The sequence below is a fragment of the Syngnathus acus genome, chromosome 19, assembly GCF_901709675.1.
Source record: "Syngnathus acus chromosome 19, fSynAcu1.2, whole genome shotgun sequence".
Taxonomy (NCBI): domain Eukaryota; kingdom Metazoa; phylum Chordata; class Actinopteri; order Syngnathiformes; family Syngnathidae; genus Syngnathus; species Syngnathus acus.
The window spans coordinates 6,747,222-6,765,117 of NC_051103.1; the positions used below are offsets into that span (position 1 = coordinate 6,747,222).

Below are 17,896 nucleotides of genomic sequence, written 5' to 3' on the forward strand. Positions count from 1 at the left end.
ACTACTGATATATTTGTAAGATGCCCAGGAACTCAAATTCTGAAAAAAATAGATTTGATGTTTCTTGCAAATTAGAATATATAATAATTTGGGGGGGAAATAAACCAAAACTCTGCTTGTGTATTTCACGTTAAAGGAAAGTCAGCGACCCCTGGTGTCCGGGCGATGAAACGACGATTGGAAACAGTTATTCGACAGGAGCACTGGCGACCAAAATCAATCAAAACTCGACTTTAACAAACATGTTGTATCTTGTAAATGCACGATGACGTTGGAGGGTACTGACAAATTAATAATGCACACGATCGAGCGGGTTAGCACGCTGTCAAAAACACTTTTTTGTGCATATCACCGGTAATGCGTCGCACAACAACAGACTGTACATTTCTTGCGATTGAGCTACACTTCCGGTAGTGACAGAGCTGACTTAACAATTAAAAAATACACGCTCACTGCAGCGTACTGCATAGAATTTGACTCGAATAATGCCGCTATTTGGTATGCACCTATGTTAAAAAGTACAATATGTGATTTTGAGGTTGTTAAACCTTGAAATACAGCTTACACTTGAAGATTGTCACTTTCATTGTGAAAGGGAACCGGAAGTAGTTATGCCACACGGTCTGCCCGTGATCTTTGCTCACTCCACGCTTCATAATGTCCGGAATATTTCTGTTGAATTTTAAACCGCAATCGTGCTAATGAATATAATATTCAGAGTGTAATTTTGCATTTATTTATTTTTGGAAGGAGTCATGTGGGTGTTCGGCTACGGCTCGCTCATTTGGAAGGTGGACTTTCCCTACGAGGAGAAGCGAATTGGTTACATTAGGGGCTTTAGTCGTCGCTTCTGGCAGGGCAGCACCGACCACCGCGGAGTGCCGGGGAAAGTGAGTCTGACGTCACAACAAACACGCGAGGACTACAATATCACTGTTGACTCATGTCACAAAGATTAGCTCAAGTATTTTATCATGACTTATTGTAAATTACACGTCTGTTTGGATGTAGATGAAGGCAAAGCGCTCAAGGGCCACATTGAAGCTTAAAAAAAAGAAATGGCAAGTTTTATTCATAGATTCATTTAAAAAATGCAGACCCATGGGTTAAAGTTATGTTGATATTCATTATTAAATTACTTGAAATGAATAAGCCCCTAAATGTATACGTGTATAATATTTTAAATTTACTAAGCTGGTTTGTCAAGCAATAATGACAATACCAATGGTATCTTTCATCACATTGTAGTCGACTACATTTTTTTCTACCCAAGTCACTCCCAGGTATTTGTTGTCACTGATAACATTAATTCACAATAGATTACATCTTTTTTTTCCTTTTCCTCACAGCCCGGCCGGGTGGTGACACTAATTGATGACCCTGAGGTAAGGTCACATTGTAATTCTTTTCATCTTCGCCAGAAGAAAAAAAAAGTGTTATTGTATTAATTTCTTCTTCTATACTTTCCACTCAAACATCTGGTGGTCCCTCATCTACGCCAAAGGCCATATCCAAAATTTATGACACCAACTTCCTTTCACCTTTACTATCATAACAGATGAAGATTAATGAAACAACGCCTCGTTATACAGCCATAAAACGCCAATTAGCGGCCGATGATCGTAACGTTTACTACCTTGTAAGCCGTTGTCATTTTCTGATGCGAGCAGCATACAAAGGAGCCCCGCCGCCAAACTGTACCAAGGTCACGGCACGCACATAAAAAGGCCTTATCTCGTATTCCCCTGAAACAAAAGCGAGGATGGCGCCTCGTACTGCGACCTTGGATGGGAGATAATTTTTCCCAGTCGCCCGGGAGGAGGACGATAACGCTTGGGAAATCTGCATGAAAGAGGCCAGAGATGCGTATCTGGGAATATTGCTGCGTAAAGTTTACATCCGAAAATCAGAGCAGTGCCTCGGGGGATACGAGCTGCTGTTCGGTTGATGGATAGTAAACAAATTCTTTGAAAAAGGGGTTCGAACTGTTTACTGCCAACGGATATTTAGACTTGATCCTCAGCAAAGAAGGATGAATATCTTTTCATTTAATTCTGTAATTAGGGTTGCGTTTGGGGCGTGGCCTACAAGCTCCCCACAGGCCGCGAGCAGGAAGTGAAGCGTCACCTGGACCACCGCGAAAAGGGCGGCTACCGCGTGATGACCGTGGCCTTCCACCCGCGGCCGCCGTTGGCGCCGCCGCCCAGCCAGACCCTGCTCTACATCGGCTCGCGAGACAACCCCGACTATCTGGGCCCCGCGCCTTTAGAGGAGATAGCCAATCAGATTGTGTGCTCCACGGGGCCCAGCGGGCAGAACACCGAGTATCTGTTCGAGCTGGCCGACGCCGTCAGAAACATCCTACCAGAGGACAACGACGTGCACTTGTTTCACCTGGAGACGCTTGTACGTCAGAGACTCGAGGATGACAGCTCACCTAAATCATCATCCTAATAAATAAAAGTTTTTTTTTTGCTACCCAGTGAATACAAAGTTCATGTCTTGAGGATAGAATTGTTAACTTGTATGAGCACAACTTCACGGTTAGAAATGTTTCATCTTGTCAGGTTCATTTGGATTACGAAACATGTTTTGCAAAGTTGTTCGTTCGAACATGCAAATCAATGAATTGGCCTTACCTGGAAGCGAGCGGGCTTTGGAACGTTGACTTTTCTGCTGCGAGACGAGCGCTTGAGCCAGAAGACTGTCCACAAGACTGACCTAAAGAGGACATCTTTGTGCAGAATTGCAGAAGATCCATTTATTTAACACAGCAGTAGAAATGCATTCAGTTGCTTTTTTTTTTTTCTTATAGGCTTAAAATATATTCCACGCAATGAATTATTTTTAAAGTATGCTCGTCACATTTTCTGCAAAATGTGACCATTATAGCAAGATTTATTCGTAAAGCAATGGACACTATACATGTCTCTTACTATTATGCTAACATAATAAACTGTACAAATATTCACAAAACTAAAATATTTATATTCAGTACACAACAAGTTTGTTATGTCACTGCTTGACTAATCAGACAAGAGTTGAATCTTCACATGAGGAATTAGGAGTAGTAATATATTATGTAAGACTTAGGAATCGGGGCGTTGGGTTCAGCAACAGGCGGAATTTGTTTTTGAAACAAACTACAACGCATGGTAAGAATTTATCATGTGCAAGCTTTTACAAGTCAAATTTCAGAAAATAATATTGACTTTTAAAAAAAAAAAAAAAAACTCAAACCGGTTTTCTCAGGGAGTGTTTTGTCCTCGTCTAGGTAAGGTGAAGGCTGACTCACTGGGTGGCCTCTTGGCAGCGATTCTCCCGGCTTTGTTTAATGTTGCCCGAGCAAGCAAACAGACAAAATGTTTTTTTTCAAGCGTAGTAGCATGGCGACACCAGCAAGTCAGTGAGCACCAGCAGTTGGTCGTCGGTGAAACGCTGCCGATGCTCCTGCCAGTTGTCGTGGTGCGTGCGACGGAACTCCGATAAGGTCTTCTTCACCGTCAACTTGGAAGCAAACAATCACACGTCCAAACATTGGGATCCGCAACCCATTTTGAACAAAACAGTTAACGCAAATCTATCCGATTTATTATTTTTAAATCTATTTTTGCCGGATTTGATGTTTCTTTGATACCAAGAGAAAGGGCCTATCGTCTGTAATTCGAGGAAGCCCACAAACAACACTTCTAGATTCAAACCCAACAAGCAGGCTTTTCACTTATTGATGCTAAAAGGCCACGTGCAAGCCTTGGAATTAGTGTGACAAGCCAGCGGACAAAGCCAGAGCACAAAAAGGCAATCACAACCAGGGAAGATGTACTCATGAGTTATTAATGCGCCGTGTTCATTTGAATAAATGATCGACTTCAAACCGGGTGCTTGAGAAACCTTTTTTTTTTTTTTTTTTTTTTAATGAACTGGCTGGTGTCGAAAGTCTACTGAATTGTGTTTGACTTTGCAGCAGAAGTAGTCACTGAATGATCGTCTCTGGCCGACCCGGCGCGCTCATCTATTATTTACTCTCATTGATCAGGTTGTGTTACGTCTGAGACCCGGGGCTCTAGATAGATCTAGAAGTGGCCCACCGAGTCATCGTCTCTCGCTTGTGGTTGTTGTTTTTCAAGGCCGGTAAGTACCTCGATGGGCTGCGGGTCGTTCAGGTGGTCGCTCAGGTCCATCAGAATGTTGGGCATCCATTTTGGGACGTCGTAAGGACTAGACAGGATGCACGCGCTCAGGCCCAGCACGCCCGCGTGGCGACGTACCAAATCTGCAACCGCAAACAAAATGGTCACCTTTTCTGAAGGGCGTTCGTGTGTGTGTGTGTGTGTGTGTACCCGTGGAAGCCAGCTCTCCTCTGGCCTTGGGTAGGCGCGTGTGACTCAGCGTCTGCAATTGAGTCTGCAGATTGTGGTCCAGAGGGAAGAAGTGGCACTGCAGCAAACCGCTCAGGGTGGTTCCCGCCATATCCCTCACCTACACACAAGAACAGGCAGGTTAAAGGAGGGAAGACAACTATTTATACCCAAAAAAAAAAAAAAATCCCATCTATGGTGTCTCACATTAGGCTAAATGGACTTTCCTAAGGGAAAGCTGAATACCAAATATCATTTTGAATATAGATTGGGCTGGATTTTAATGTGAAGAGATTTTCTTTTTTTTTTTTTTTTTTTTTTTTTTTTTAATTGTCACCTCGAGCTGCTCGTCCAGCAGCAGACGCATCACCATTTTACGGACGCGCTGCACCTCCGCCGGCACGCTGAGCAGGGTGAATAAGTTGGAGAAGACGCTAATCTGGAGGTAGGTCAGCACAGAGTAGCGCGCGTGCCACGACCTGCTGCCGGCCATCTGCAAGCACACGCAGGAAGGCGCCGGTTAGCGTGAGCCACGCTACATCCTTTCGTATCTGCTGCAGATTGCGGCGTATGTTCATGTCGAGCACCTTCAAATGTCAGCGCATGTTGATAAGCACGGAAGCGTGACGAACGAGGCGAGGCCATACAAAGAAGCTGGTATTTGAGATTGTGTGTGGGGAGAAAAAAAAAAATACTACACGTCTGGACTGGTTTCATTTCAAACCTATTTGGTGCATTGTGTTAACACATTGTGTGAAGGCATCATAAAAGGAAAATAAAAATATGGGATGCGCCAGTGACCTCTTCCAGGGCTGCCAAGACGAGAGGGATGTGTTGCGGATAGAGCAGGCCCTGCGACATCAGCGAGAGGCATGTGCGAGCGTCCTGTTTCATCTCATCATAACTCTCATCAATCTCCACCGGGGCGATCTGCGAGGAGGGGTGAGAGCGGGGCGAGAGAGAACCACGACGGCAGAGGGAGGTGGAAAAAGGTAGCGAGGCAGCGTTGTGAGTAAATGAAGAGAGAAATGGAGTCTAATGGCCAAGTAAGATGGAGTGGGTAATAACGCTGCACGGGGACTCTGCGTGTGTGTGCTTGCCTTGAAGAGCAGAGGCAGCAGTTGAAGGTGCTGCTGAACAGGCGTGGTGAAAGTCCGGCCAGCGCTCGCCAGCAGCCATTTTAAGACTGGGAAAAAGAAAAAAAAAAGAAAGAAAGATTGGCTGGCACGCATGCACACAATGAAAAGCCATTTGATAAAATAAACCTGCCAGGGTGACCTCAGTGCGACGCCTTCACTCGAGCACGCCATTCATCATCGTTTGACGACAAAACAATTGAGCTGATGGCGGTCGATACGTGATTCGTTTTTCTAAATACAATTAACGACTAATAAAATATATAACTATGGATAATAAAGTCATGAATATTTGGACTTCTTTCAGTGGACGCTGCATCAATATAATTAATGCAATTCCGACTCCGTATTGGGCGCAGGAAACTTAACTCTTGTTACGCCTCATTAAATCATTTAAAGTAGACAAAACGGAGGCAAATTGACCAATAGGGTGGCTCGGATTATTTTTTTTTTCTTTCCCATGTAGTCTATTTTTGTAGTGAGCATGACTAATACATTCTAATGGACACTGCAGCACTTTGTGACCAGGAACAAGCACTAAAATTAGACCCATGACATCTTTTTGTAAGCTTCCCACCTGACTACCTTTTAGAGTTTCTGTTCATTTTTAAATTCACTGCTTCTTTTTTGTGGGGCTTAGCAAGTTGCAGGAAAAAAAATCTGTATTCTGACCAGTCTTGAGCAGCTTGACAGCCTGGGTGCACTCGTCGGCGGTCTCGGGGGCGTTCTCCTCGGGCACGTGGTTGCGGATCTCCGCCTCGGACGTGAGGGGCTTGAGCCGCTCCAGCACCCGGGCGACAAAGTCGGCCACGTGAGGGGAGGAGGTGGGCTGCGTGTGGGGCAGAGCCACGTCCATCATGAAGATGTAGGTCAGGACACTGGAGGGCGAGAAGAAAAAGAAGAGGAAAGGGAGACAAGTTCAAACGCTCAAAGGCAGAAAAACAAAAACAAAGCTTTGGTTCGCGGCTCAAAGCGTGGATGCCAATCAGCTGCGACCGCGGCGTAACATGAAGGTGACGTCTCGCCTTTTGATGCCAGCAAAATATGTGGTCGGTACCTGCCGATGCGCTCGCGTACGTTCTTGTACACTTGCGTGAGTTTGGGTTCCAGGTAAGTGAGGAGCCTATGCAGGAGTTCGGCCACTCGCCACTGCTGCTGGGCCAGGCCGCCTTGAAGCACGTACAGTAAACTGAGGCGCAAATGGCAGAACGTAAGAAATTGCGCCACTGCCGCCGCCGACGTGAAGGCGTAAAAAGCACCTGGCGTCTCGGAAAGAGCTCCCCTCGCCGATGAGCGGCGTCTCCATCAGCAGCTCCAACAGCCAGTGGAGCTTCCTGGGGTCACGACCCTCCTGGTGGCAGCATGAAATGGTCACAGGGTGCAACTTGCCTTCCCTTTTGAAACACTAACCACATTTGTAAACCCCAAACCAGGTTAGAAACCCTCATTTGAAATCTGAACCCACGATAGTTGCGCTAAAGATTAGTCTACTCTAAAGATTTGCTAGCCAGCTGATTAAATGTGCTCCCGAACTCGCTCCTCATTAAAGAAAATAAATAAATCTTTCTCTGTAATTTGGTTGGAGAACCAGAAAAGCCAACGGAGCCGCATTTGAGGGAATATCTGCATCCGTCTAATGCTTGTGGGAGCCCGTTAAAATCCAATTCTCAATTAGACAAAATTGATTTCTTTTAATGGCATTTTTCAAACGGGCTTTCTCACGCATGCGGTGGCGATGCAGGTGCCCCAGTCGGTGTAGGTTTCCACCGTGATGTTGCTCAACGCCGTCTTGATCAGCGGACACAAAAGGCGCCACAACTTGTCCACCTACACACGAGCACAATTTGGTCAGAGACGTCATCAAAGTTACGGTACGGATGCGATGGATGCTCGTGCGTGTCGTGCCTTGCTGAAACTCCACATCTTGCTGCCTCTGATGATCCCGGCGGTGATCTCGCAGACGCAACGCTGCGAGCTCTCGTGCGGGTCGCCCGCTAACTGCTCCAAGTGCGGCCAGAGAAGAGGCAGGAAGACGTCGCCGTAGTTGCGAAACAGGCCCTGCGGGTCAAAGCAACGAGCGCGGGTCAATCGGGGTCGGCCGCGCCGGGCCTCGGCCAACGTCGGAGCCGTACCTTGAAGAGATAGAAGCGCCGCGGGTTGAAGCTGTCTTTGCCTTTGCGCTCCTCCAGGGACAGGAACTCTATGAACCGCTCGATGAACTCCAGGTCGGAGAAATATTCAAAGATGATCTTTTCGGCCTGAAAGAAGAAAAAAAAAAAAGAACGAACACGTGAGGCATTGCATCTGCCTGCAACGGGGTGTTTGTGGGCGTACCTCGCTCATCTCTTCATAGGGCAGGTCATCTTTGAGTTTTTGCAAAGGAGCGTAGATCATCATTTCGCTAAAAAGAGAAGCATGGCAAAAGATAAGCAGTGCCCCCCAAATTTTAAAAATCTCATTTTTTCCAATGCTGTCTTATGAAGTGCTCTTTTATTTCATTTAACTATTTTTGGGTGTCCAAAATTCCGACCCCTCCAATCTGTCATTGTAACCAGTTGTTTACATCCCCTTTTAGATTCGAGCATAAAGGCAGACGACATGGGCGAGGCGTTCTCCTGTCCGGGGATGAGAAGCCAAGATGAATGAATGGAAAAAGTCCATTAGTCAGCAAGTTGCCCACGTACGGGGACAGGAAGTGCCGCCCCTGTACTTGTCTTATCTTATCTGGGCCAAGCTGTAAGTCATCCAGTCAGGCTTATAAAATCTAGGCCGTGCCATGCGGCGGCTCCACCTCGTTAGCTCCCCGTTAAAAAGACATAAAAGTCTCCCCCGAGACATCCGATGGACGCCGCCGCTGGCTGTTTCCCCCTCACCTTGGCCACGAGTAGTAGCCCACGTGCGCTTTTTCCACATGCAGCTGGGAGTCCCACGCCTCCTCGCTGAGAGGCAGGTCAGCGCTGCGGTACTGCAGCCAGCCGTTGGCCTTCCGGTCTCCGGCCCACGTGCCCTCCGGGTCCACCGCGCCGCCTGCATCCGCAAATTAAACACTGGCAATTGAAAAAACCTGAAGTGGCTTAATTGACTCAAATGACTCTTCTACTCACAAACGTCAGACGGCTTGACCGCGACTTTCTTTCTCGGTCTTTTGAGCTGCTTCAGGACACCGGCCATTGCTAATATTGCCACCTAAGAGAGAAATAGAACATGGGAAAATAAAGTATGCAGTGACGCTTGCTTATTCACAGTTCACCATTAGCAAATTTGTTCCCTTTATTTCCCCTGAGCTGCAACAAGAAGCAAAGAGGCGGACCTTGCGTATGCTGATGGAGTCGTGTATGAGGCCCTGCGTGAAGTAGAGGACGGCGTCCGGCGGCAGCGGGTGGTCGTCCCTCAACAGGAGCGACAGCAAGTCTGCGGCCGTGTGCTCAAACTTCCAGGGCCTGCATCACAAGACAGTTTTTCAGTTTTGGTTGTGACTGTAGTACTTGAAGAGCTACTGCATGTTTCATCTTAGGTGATGGTAGAAAAATGATTTGCAAAACTCACAGCTCTCTGTCTTCAAGGCAGTCCAATAGGTCATTTACCAGCTTCTCGTATTTCCTGAACAAGCAAAAAATATCTTGTTTTTCTGTATTACTGCGGCTGGTGAGAGATTGCTGGCGTACGTCTCCTACCGAGCATTAACAACATTTTTGATTTGCTGGCGCTGAAGCCCCTCCTTCAGCTCGTCAACAGAGAGCGTCTCCGAGGGCGCCACGCGCTCGGCTATCTCCACGCAGCCCTCCGACACCTGGAGATGGGCAGTGAGCACATTTTAGCGCAATGAGCAAGTCAGGAAGGCAATCGCGCCCAGGGTCGCTCACGGTGAAAAAAATGCCGATGGTGTCGTGCTGCCGGTGGATGCGGTCCACGATGTCGTCCAGGAGTTGGCCCACCGAGTGCTCGTCCAGAGTCGGGGCGGGCGACAGTCCGCAGCGGACCAGCGCCGGCCACACGGCGCCCACGCAGTCCCAGTCGCGGACGCTCGCCAAGCAAACGCCGCTGTGCGCCGCCTGCAGGCAGTACAGCGCCCCCTGAGGGTGAGGTGAGTGTTAGAAACACCGAGCCCAAACTGGCAACCCAGTAGGCAAAGCTGGAAAGGAATCCTCCGTGTGAGCTTTACCTTGAATTGCTGCCGTGTGCCGGCCGTGTGTTGCGGTGACAACAGTTGCACGATTTGAGGAATCAGGTCTCGGTATGAGAAGCTGTAGGTCGCCAGTGCGGTGGTCAGCACGGTTTGGGCTTTGCTACGTACCTGCCAAGGAACAAAAAATTGATTTCGATTCGGATACGTGCGGAGTACTTTCTGGTTGCTCAGTCAGCGCGTTGTACCTGGCTGTAAGTGCTAGTTGACAGCAGCAGGAGATCGCACAGTAGCTCTTGGTGGACTTGTTTGTATTCGCTGCCATCCACCACCAACTTTCTCATCTTTCAATCAAACACCAAAGTCGTATTGAGTACATTTTACAGAATACAATCCAATGTTGTGATTCCAAGTCAGCAGGTGTGCCTTGGCAAATTGAACTGAGTCAGGCAATATACCTCGTGCTGGAGCAAGACCCGGTCGATGAGCAGTGCTCGAATGTGCTGCTTCTTCCCGTAAAGCTGCGCAGAAACGACGACAAAACAAAGCGAAACGTTAGTTGCAGAGAAAAAGCGAGCAAACGCAGCGCCGTCAGCTCACCCGGTTTTCCATCGACTTCTTGACCAGCGTGAAGCTCTTCCAACGCGAGTCGAATTCCTCCTTGTGTGTGCCTCGGAAAAACAGGAGGTCGCTGATGATCTGCGGTCACAAGCCATCAAAGACTCGGTCAGAACTTTTCTCCACAGAGGAGACCATTACAAGTGTAATCGTGGGTCTTCGACAAGCCATGCAGGAGCCAAAATACTAAAGGATAGAAACCATCCAATCTTTATTCAATTAACTGAAACTCCATTGTGAGACACCTGTAACAACAATTACTATGAAATCAAACTCAATTTATTGCAATTATGAAACATAGTCACCTTGATGATGACAAAGAGCGACTTGGTGTCGTCCTCCGTGTGCTCCAGGATGTGATCTGATTGGTGGGCGGGCAAGGAGGCTCACGTTACAGTGGCATGCTGTGATGCATTTGGGTGCTTTTTGTGTTTGTTTGCTTACGTAGCAGCAGCCTGACGGTGCGGCAGATCGACTCTCTGTGGTCCTCGCGTGAATCGTCTGCGCGGGGTGAAATGAGCCAGGTCACAAAGCTGCCGGCACGCTTATTGAATGTGCTCCCTCACCGTAGTCCACGCCAATGTGCAGTTTGAACTCCCCCAGGTTCACCATGGAGGGCACTCTGTGGCCGGGCAGAGGTTAAGAAGCATGCATTGAAGATTTGTGTGCGTTTTTCTTGGCGTGTGGGCGTGTGTCGGCAAGACTCACAGGTCAGGGACGTGAGGTCCATCCAGGGGGGGCAGCAAGCTGCCCGCCCCGAGCAGGCAGTGCTGCACGATGGCGAGACTCTGCAACAGCTCCTCCCTGTGAACCGAGACGCACATGACACAAGTTTGACATAAGCTAAAAAATGTCTTTATTAAATCAGTCAATCCGTCAAATTTTCCCACCTGCTCATTGGACAGTCTCCCGAGACGTGGCGTTGGATACGCTCCAGCTCGGGCCTCAGCAGGCGGGACAAGAGCTGGAAAACAAAGTTCTGCTCGTCCATGCTGGGGACGTGCCAGCGCACACCCAAAGCGGCGACGTCGCCGGGCCGACCCCAGTCCTGGACGCAAAGGAACAACACACTGTAGGCGCTTTCCAACCAACCAAAATGCCAGCAAGTAAACGAGTGACCCACTCGTACGGGGAGGTCATCACGGAAACCCCCCGGCGTGCTGCGGTACTCGGTGGGGTAGATGAGTGAGAACGAGCGCAGCGTGTGCTCCAGCAGGCCCGCCGCCAGCGCGTAGGCCCGTTTGCAACACAGGCGCACGCAAGTGGTCAGAACGCGCTCCAGCTCGCCGGCAAACCTCAAAAGCTGCTCGCCGTCCACGCGGGTCACCTGAAACACACGCGCACGTTGTATATTAAAAATGGAAGCAGTGCAGTAAGTCACAGCGTTTGGTTCGCTCTACTCCCATGAGTAATAAAACACAACAGAGAAGGTATCAATATGTTCTGCTTAGCGACAAAGTGGCCCGTTATTTACGAGGCCGCGGCGCGCCAGGGGCCTGCTGTAAGAAATGTCGTGTGGTCATCACTTTTTCCCCCCCGGCCCTCCATCTTTCTGGCGCAATATCAGAAAATTTCAGCAGAGATGAAATATCCTCCCTCCGCGTACCCGAGGGCGGCACGTTGGCCGAGTGCTGAGCACATCTGCCTCTCGCGCTCACATAAAGGTTCTCACCTCGGACAGCAGCTGGAGATTCCACAGCAGCTCTTTGTCCAGCTCCTCTTCACTCCGCAGATCCTCATCTAAACACACACGTACATAATCAGATGATTAGTATCTAAAAAAAATAATGATTTTTTAAAAATGTGCTAAAAGTAGTCATGTAATTTCATCCAATAAACACAAACACACTCAATGTCATACTGACTTTCAGTAATTTGGAAAATGAGGCTGCAACAATGCGGGACAAAGAGTTTGAGAGACTCGGCAGGATGACACTGAAAAGGACAAACAATAGCGGACAGAAAAACAGAAAAGGAAGCGTCATTCAACAAAAACACAAGGTGAACGGGATAGAAATGAAAGTGCAAGAATTATAAAGCAATAAGATGTTTTGAGGAAAGTCCCCGTAGTCACTGGGAGCCAGCCACCTTTGCCGCTGCTCTGCACACATCAGCCACCATCCTGCCCGCCACGCACGTTTCAAAGATGTTGGACGTGGCGAAGTTGTAGACTTTCTGCAGCGCCACCTAAGACCAGAGGATGGAAAAGCGTCAGATGACACTCTGTGGGTGTGCGTGCGTGCGTGCGAGCGTCACCGTGTAGATGTCCGTGGAGCACTGCGTGAGGACGGTGCTGACGGTGGTGGACAGGCCCAGCTCCACCAGGCTCTCCAGGTGCGTGCGCGTGTCCGTCTCGGTCTCGGCGCGCGTCTGCTCCAGCGTGCTGCTGTCGATCACAGCAAAGCACCTGCGCAAACAAAAAACAGGGCATATTCTACTCGAGTGCCTGCCACCTGATAAGAAACAAGCACTGAACTTGATTGATGCTACCTGTCCAGAAGTTGCAGGACAAAATCTTCAAACTCAGCAGAAGCAAAACACAAGTCTTTTTCCATCTGAAAAGCAGAAGCACATTTGTGTGCTTTTGTCAGCGAATTTCTTTTCTGTTTCAAAGGGGAAGTCAACTCAAAATGTTCTTGACGATAGATAATATGCTCTACATCCCCCCCCCCGCTACTCTAAACACGGCATTCCGATAAATACTGTGCGCGGAATATCAATGAAGGGGCAAAATCCACCCGTTCTGAAGACGGATTTGGTGACTAAATGGACAGCACACCTCTGACAGATTGCTGTGTCGAGACGGAGCTGACGAACAGTCGACCAAAGGCACCAGCGTGGTGAAGGTGGTGATGAACTGGAAGGTTATCTGAAAAACAGCCATCGGAGTCAGGTTTGGTTCCAAAGCAAAGGTGGCGCAAGCGCTGACGCTAACACTCACCATGCACTTGCTGAAATCGTTGGGGTCCACGCCCGGCAGCGAGCCCATGAGCAGCGGCAGCACGTGCAGGCGGCCTTCCGGGTAGCGCTCGTCGGGTGCCACCAGGCTCCGCGCCATGCCGATCATGCAGCTGAGCGTGGCGGTCAGAGTGTGCGGCTCCGTCAAGGTCTCCATCGCCGCGTACGTTCTGTGGAACGGTCGGCTCGCATTTGAGACGCCCAAATACGTGGCCCTGGATGCGCAGACTTACTTCTCCAGCACGGGCGGAATGACCAGTTGTGGCGTGAGGAGTGCCAGGTTCTGCAGGGCGAAGGCGGCGTCCGTGCTGCCCGTTTTGCTGCGCAACAAATGATAGGAAGGAAACTGGATAAGCTCCGGCACGGATAGAGGAATAAATGCATGAATGGAAAGTTTTCATCTGGATGGGATCCAGATTTGACAGTACCTGAACATGGCCAGCAGAGCAGCACCCGTGAGGCTGCGCGTGAACTCCTGCAGGTCCTCATCGCTCAGCTGCTGACTTTCGGGCACTGGCGCGATCCATCCAGGGGTGGCGTGGCGCTCACGGTGCACCCGGCGCACCACGCTCGCCGGCAGACGCTGGAGCAGGCGCATGAGGCGAGACTGCACAAACACACGCGCGCCCACGCGTTATGGTTCACGGGCCGAGGGGCGCCAAAAGTGGCGCGCGCTGACAACGAGCCAAGTTGGCAACCCAGAGTTACGGCTATCTCTGAAAGTGTGCATGTGGCTAACCTGCCAGCGACCGTGATTGGACGGATGATAGAAGGAGGCGATGCTGTTAAAGAGGCGGGTCAGCTCTTTCTGCGCCGGGTTTCCTGGGCCACCCTGCACATGAACAAAAATCAGCGGACCAACCTGCGGCCGATTTACGACATTCACTGCCAGCTCTGCCCTGCCATTCAATCGCCCACTTTATTGCATTGTCTTCAAAATTTGCTTTCAATTAGAGAATGACGGGAGTTCACTCTATTTTTTTATTTTATTTGCTGATTGATTAGTTGTCGATGTATTGATTAATCTGGACACCTCTAAGGCAAATAATTAAAGTGTCAAAGTGAAATTACCAGCAAGGCCGTGATCCACAGCACCACGTGTCCGATGTCGTAGGAGTTGGTGAGGTAGCGCAGCGCCGCCATGTGGCTGACGCCCACGGGGAGGTTCAGGCTGCGCAGGATCCTGGTGAAGATCTAAACGCAAACACTCTCCATTAGACCCAACTCGCTTGAATGATTGCACGATTCCGGCAAACACTCACCGTGGGGATGTAAGGGGTCCAGTCCACGTAGCCGATGTTGTCGTTGCCGAGGCGAGCAAACAGGTTTACCAAATGCTGCGGGGCAAAAGAAACAACGCAAAGGCTCACTGACGAGCAGAGACTAAAGCACGCGCGTCATTTGTGCGCTTTTGTCTCACCCCTTCCCAGCTGGGCTGATTCTGCACCGACAACCAAAGGTCCATCAATTCACTGAACCACAACCTGAAATAGATAAAAAAAAAGAAACTGACATTAATTGAAGTGGCCATTTGGGGCAAGTGGAGAAGTGCAATTTTAGCAGTATTTATTTATTTTTTATTCATATTTATTTTGATTATTCTTTTCTGCATCACATCATTCTTTCCACCTCTCCCTATCCTTTTTCAAGGTTGAAGATTACAATCTCCAGACATTTGGAATATACAGTAAGTGGCAAAAAGATGCTTGCTGCACACCAATTTGCACAAATATAAAACAAACACTCACACAGACACCTGACATTGCCAACAAATTCTTCCCATTCGTCTCCAATCCAATAAAAAAATTGAACTGCCTCCCACCAAACTGTCAAATGGGGAGCGGAACGGAAAAAAGGAGAGTATTAAAAGTGATGTACTACGGGAAGCCGTTCCAAGACTCGCTGCTGACAAATGTCTCTGGAAAGGCCAAACACGGTGAAGAAATGCACCGAGAGATCGTGTCGCCGCTACCATCTGGAACTCAACTGAAAAAAAAAATGCAGGGAGCATTTCCAAGAAATCCAGCTGTTAGCCTGACGTGACCGAGAGAGCGGCGATTGATGGAGGGAATCTTTTTTTGATGTTGCAAAGGTGCTGACGGTGCCTGCGGTTTTTGCGACACATGATGCATGCTCAGATCTGCTAGAAGCAACCCAAGTCTCTGCAAAGTGAAGATAAATGTCTTGTTTTAAATTTGAATGTTTCAATTTGAAATGGTGAAAAAGAGCAACGCTACAGCTCCACAATTCAGTTTTATCTTCGAAGCTGTAGAAGGTATTAAGAAAGAAAAATCTGCATTCACTTCATGCGGTCTCTATACATTTGTCCAGCTAATGAAATCCCCAACAGCTCCTCCATTCCCTCCGGGCAGCAACTGCGAATTCAACTTTAGCTCACAGTTAAGAAGTTAGTTAAGAGGCTCCTTTTAAAAGCCAGTTACAAACTCATCGGTTGAGATTTTACAACTCAATTTTCCAAACTCACTCCTCTTAAAGCAGACATAAAAGGGAGCCACCAGAAAGTGTCTTATTGATCATTTGGAACACAACCGGGTTTTCATCCTCAGACCAAGTGAGTAAAATAATGGACCCATTTTTCATGATCCATGTGAAGAATCATAATTAAAGTAGCAAACCAGAAATGTACCCACCGGAAGCCTTGGGCGTGCTCCTCAGGGGGCATGATGGTGGGCAAGAAGAGCTCCATGATGCCGATGGCCTTCTGCATGACTGCGTCAAACACGCACAGCAGGGGGCGCCACTCGTCCAGCATCTCCTTGGTGGAGGATGCTGGGAAGTATCTACAAGAAAAAAAATGTATGGGACCGCTGAAGGTAATGCCGATGGTGAGAATGGTGAACAAAACTCACGGTCTGCAACTTTTGACCAAAGCCTTCAGAATGTGTTCCAATGAACTGTAAACAAAGAAAGTCAATATAACTCAAAATCATTCAATTGAAGTGATTATTCAAAAAGGCACAACTCACTTGGGGAACCAGACAAGTCCGAGATGCTCCGTCTTGGAGTGGACCACCTTCTCGTAGAGCTGGTGGAGCGGTCGCCATGGCAACTGGAGGTCGTCCCTCGAAAGCAGTTCCTTTTTCCTGTTTGCGTTAGTGTGCCGTGTACAAATGCCCAAAGCAGTGAATGAGTTGCTTGACAAATAAAAAAAAATCTATTTGGCATACCATCGAATAACGTATTGCTTGTTGCGCTCATTTGCCAAGTTCTGCCATTGTCGTTAGTAACTGCACAAATCTTTCATTGGGAAGATTTGGAAAAATAAGCCATAATAAGGCCAGTGGATTGAAACAAAAAGACATCTATCTTTTTGCAGCGAGCCGGGACGCCTCGTATTGAGTCGTTGACATCTACGTGAAGGTGCTATGGCGCGGTGATGGATGCGGTCGTCGCGGCAACAACCTCGAGACAAAAGCCGAGTGATGAATGTTGACGCGGTAGTGGCATCTGATTTAAGGAGACATCATTGTGTGTGTAAACCCCTCACTGGGGACAACTCAATTGAAAGCAGGGCTGGGCACGCACTTGCACTTGACAGCCATAATTGGCTTTTAAAATGGACCGAAGGTTGTTTTGGTTTTGTTGTTTTGAATGTACGACACCCACTTGAGGAGCTGAATAAGCAGTCGGGCGAAACTCTGCATCATGTGGGGCTCCAGGCCGGGCAGCGTGACCAACTCATAGAGCAGCTTGATGAAGAGAATGTGCTCGTCCTTGCTGAACCTCCGGCCGTAGAGCTTTAAGAACCTGCGAGGAGACCGAAGTAGGTGGGGTCACATCGGAAGGTGTTCCATGCTTCCTATCGCTGACCCATTTTGTTAAAATTGACATACTTGCACATGTACCCTCAAAGTATAAGATGGGTCACTTTTCACGAGCAAAATGTACAAATAACTTTTGAAGCTGTAAACTTTCACAACATACGAGGTCTGAGCTCAAACGAAATAAAGTGGACCAAAAATTAGGGGGGTTAGGATAACCATATTTGGGGCAATTTAAATTAGGTTTTCAAAATGGCTGCCGAATAGGGCGGCAATATGTTCATCAAACAAATTCGACGACGAGGGTCGAGTTGTCGAATACTTCCAATTGAATGACTTGCTGAACTTACGAGAAGAGTTTTTTGCACCAGAAGGCGACCCCAGGCCAAAGTTCCCGGAGGAGGACAGCTCTGGACAGGTTGGTCTTGATGTTCTCCAAAAGCTCTGAGGCTTCCCGCTCCAGTCGGTCGGCGTACGGCAACAGCCCATTATAGACGAGCTCCTTCTGGAAGACCAACGCTGTCATGACCGAATATTTTGCGTAGAGTGACGAACCGAAGCGCAGTCATGGAAGTACTTCGCAAGCTGTGACAACTTAATCCAGGGAGCCGACCAGGGCGGAAGTCAGACGAATGCCCAATCGGCGAAAGTGTGTCACGGCTAATTAAGTTGAGTAAAGCCGGCTGGTAATGTCCAGCTTCCGCTCTGACGCGCAGGTGCTGCGTCGCCTCGTTTACGTCATGACGACGACGTGCCAAAACATTTCACCCTAACTGACCCCCAACAAAGAAATCTGGTAACAGTAGAAGTACTGATGTATTTATAAAATAAAATAAAAATCTCTGAAATGCACTCAAGTACGCAAAGAATAATTCAGTCACTTCTACTGTACACAAGTTGTTATAATTTAACAACAACAAA

The 17,896-nt window shown here is 48.3% G+C and overlaps 2 protein-coding genes across 3 annotated transcripts; one reads left to right on the plus strand and one right to left on the minus strand.

The window, feature by feature from the left end:
* The first annotated feature begins 616 nt into the window (after positions 1-616).
* chac2 (ChaC, cation transport regulator homolog 2 (E. coli)) lies at positions 617-3,200 on the plus strand. The gene is made up of 3 exons (XM_037279038.1): positions 617-890; positions 1,350-1,385; positions 2,065-3,200. Exons 1-3 carry the CDS (start codon positions 756-758, stop codon positions 2,452-2,454), a joined length of 561 nt encoding a protein of 186 aa, XP_037134933.1. The 5' UTR covers positions 617-755; the 3' UTR covers positions 2,455-3,200.
* LOC119138509 (proteasome activator complex subunit 4B-like) lies at positions 2,603-17,743 on the minus strand. 2 transcript variants are annotated; one of them, XM_037278589.1, is made up of 49 exons: positions 17,326-17,743; positions 16,821-16,961; positions 16,181-16,297; positions 16,064-16,108; positions 15,845-15,994; positions 14,614-14,677; positions 14,456-14,530; positions 14,265-14,387; positions 13,933-14,025; positions 13,622-13,800; positions 13,427-13,513; positions 13,177-13,363; positions 13,015-13,104; positions 12,726-12,790; positions 12,492-12,642; positions 12,324-12,422; positions 12,101-12,170; positions 11,908-11,975; positions 11,359-11,562; positions 11,126-11,283; positions 10,944-11,039; positions 10,802-10,857; positions 10,680-10,736; positions 10,541-10,596; positions 10,218-10,316; positions 10,076-10,138; positions 9,866-9,961; positions 9,657-9,788; positions 9,358-9,567; positions 9,169-9,284; positions 9,041-9,094; positions 8,805-8,934; positions 8,599-8,680; positions 8,368-8,521; positions 7,829-7,895; positions 7,627-7,752; positions 7,400-7,552; positions 7,217-7,321; positions 6,754-6,845; positions 6,552-6,683; positions 6,167-6,372; positions 5,459-5,544; positions 5,160-5,288; positions 4,696-4,851; positions 4,341-4,479; positions 4,140-4,273; positions 3,415-3,507; positions 3,235-3,325; positions 2,603-2,734 (listed from the first exon to the last, which is right to left on the minus strand). In XM_037278589.1, exons 1-49 carry the CDS (start codon positions 17,499-17,501, stop codon positions 2,622-2,624), a joined length of 5,565 nt encoding a protein of 1,854 aa, XP_037134484.1. In that variant the 5' UTR covers positions 17,502-17,743; the 3' UTR covers positions 2,603-2,621. The 2 variants fall into 2 exon arrangements, with proteins under 2 accessions (XP_037134484.1, XP_037134485.1); XM_037278590.1 differs by having other exon boundaries at positions 2,650-2,734; positions 3,241-3,507.
* Positions 17,744-17,896: the final 153 nt, after the last annotated feature.

What these genes read in the sequence shown, in the direction of transcription:
- LOC119138509 (XM_037278589.1), bottom strand. Translation starts at nt 17,501, where the DNA reads ATGACAGCGTTGGTCTTCCAGAAGGAGCTCGTCTATAATGGGCTGTTG. An exon ending in GGACCCCTTACATCCCCACG is followed by an intron (nt 14,388 to 14,455) that starts GTGAGTGTTTGC and finishes GTTTGCGTTTAG; the next exon opens with ATCTTCACCAGGATCCTGCG. An exon ending in GCACACGGCAGCAATTCAAG is followed by an intron (nt 9,568 to 9,656) that starts GTAAAGCTCACA and finishes CCTCACCCTCAG; the next exon opens with GGGGCGCTGTACTGCCTGCA.
- chac2 (XM_037279038.1), top strand. Translation starts at nt 756, where the DNA reads ATGTGGGTGTTCGGCTACGGCTCGCTCATTTGGAAGGTGGACTTTCCC. An exon ending in ACCGCGGAGTGCCGGGGAAA is followed by an intron (nt 891 to 1,349) that starts GTGAGTCTGACG and finishes TTTTCCTCACAG; the next exon opens with CCCGGCCGGGTGGTGACACT. An exon ending in CACTAATTGATGACCCTGAG is followed by an intron (nt 1,386 to 2,064) that starts GTAAGGTCACAT and finishes TTCTGTAATTAG; the next exon opens with GGTTGCGTTTGGGGCGTGGC.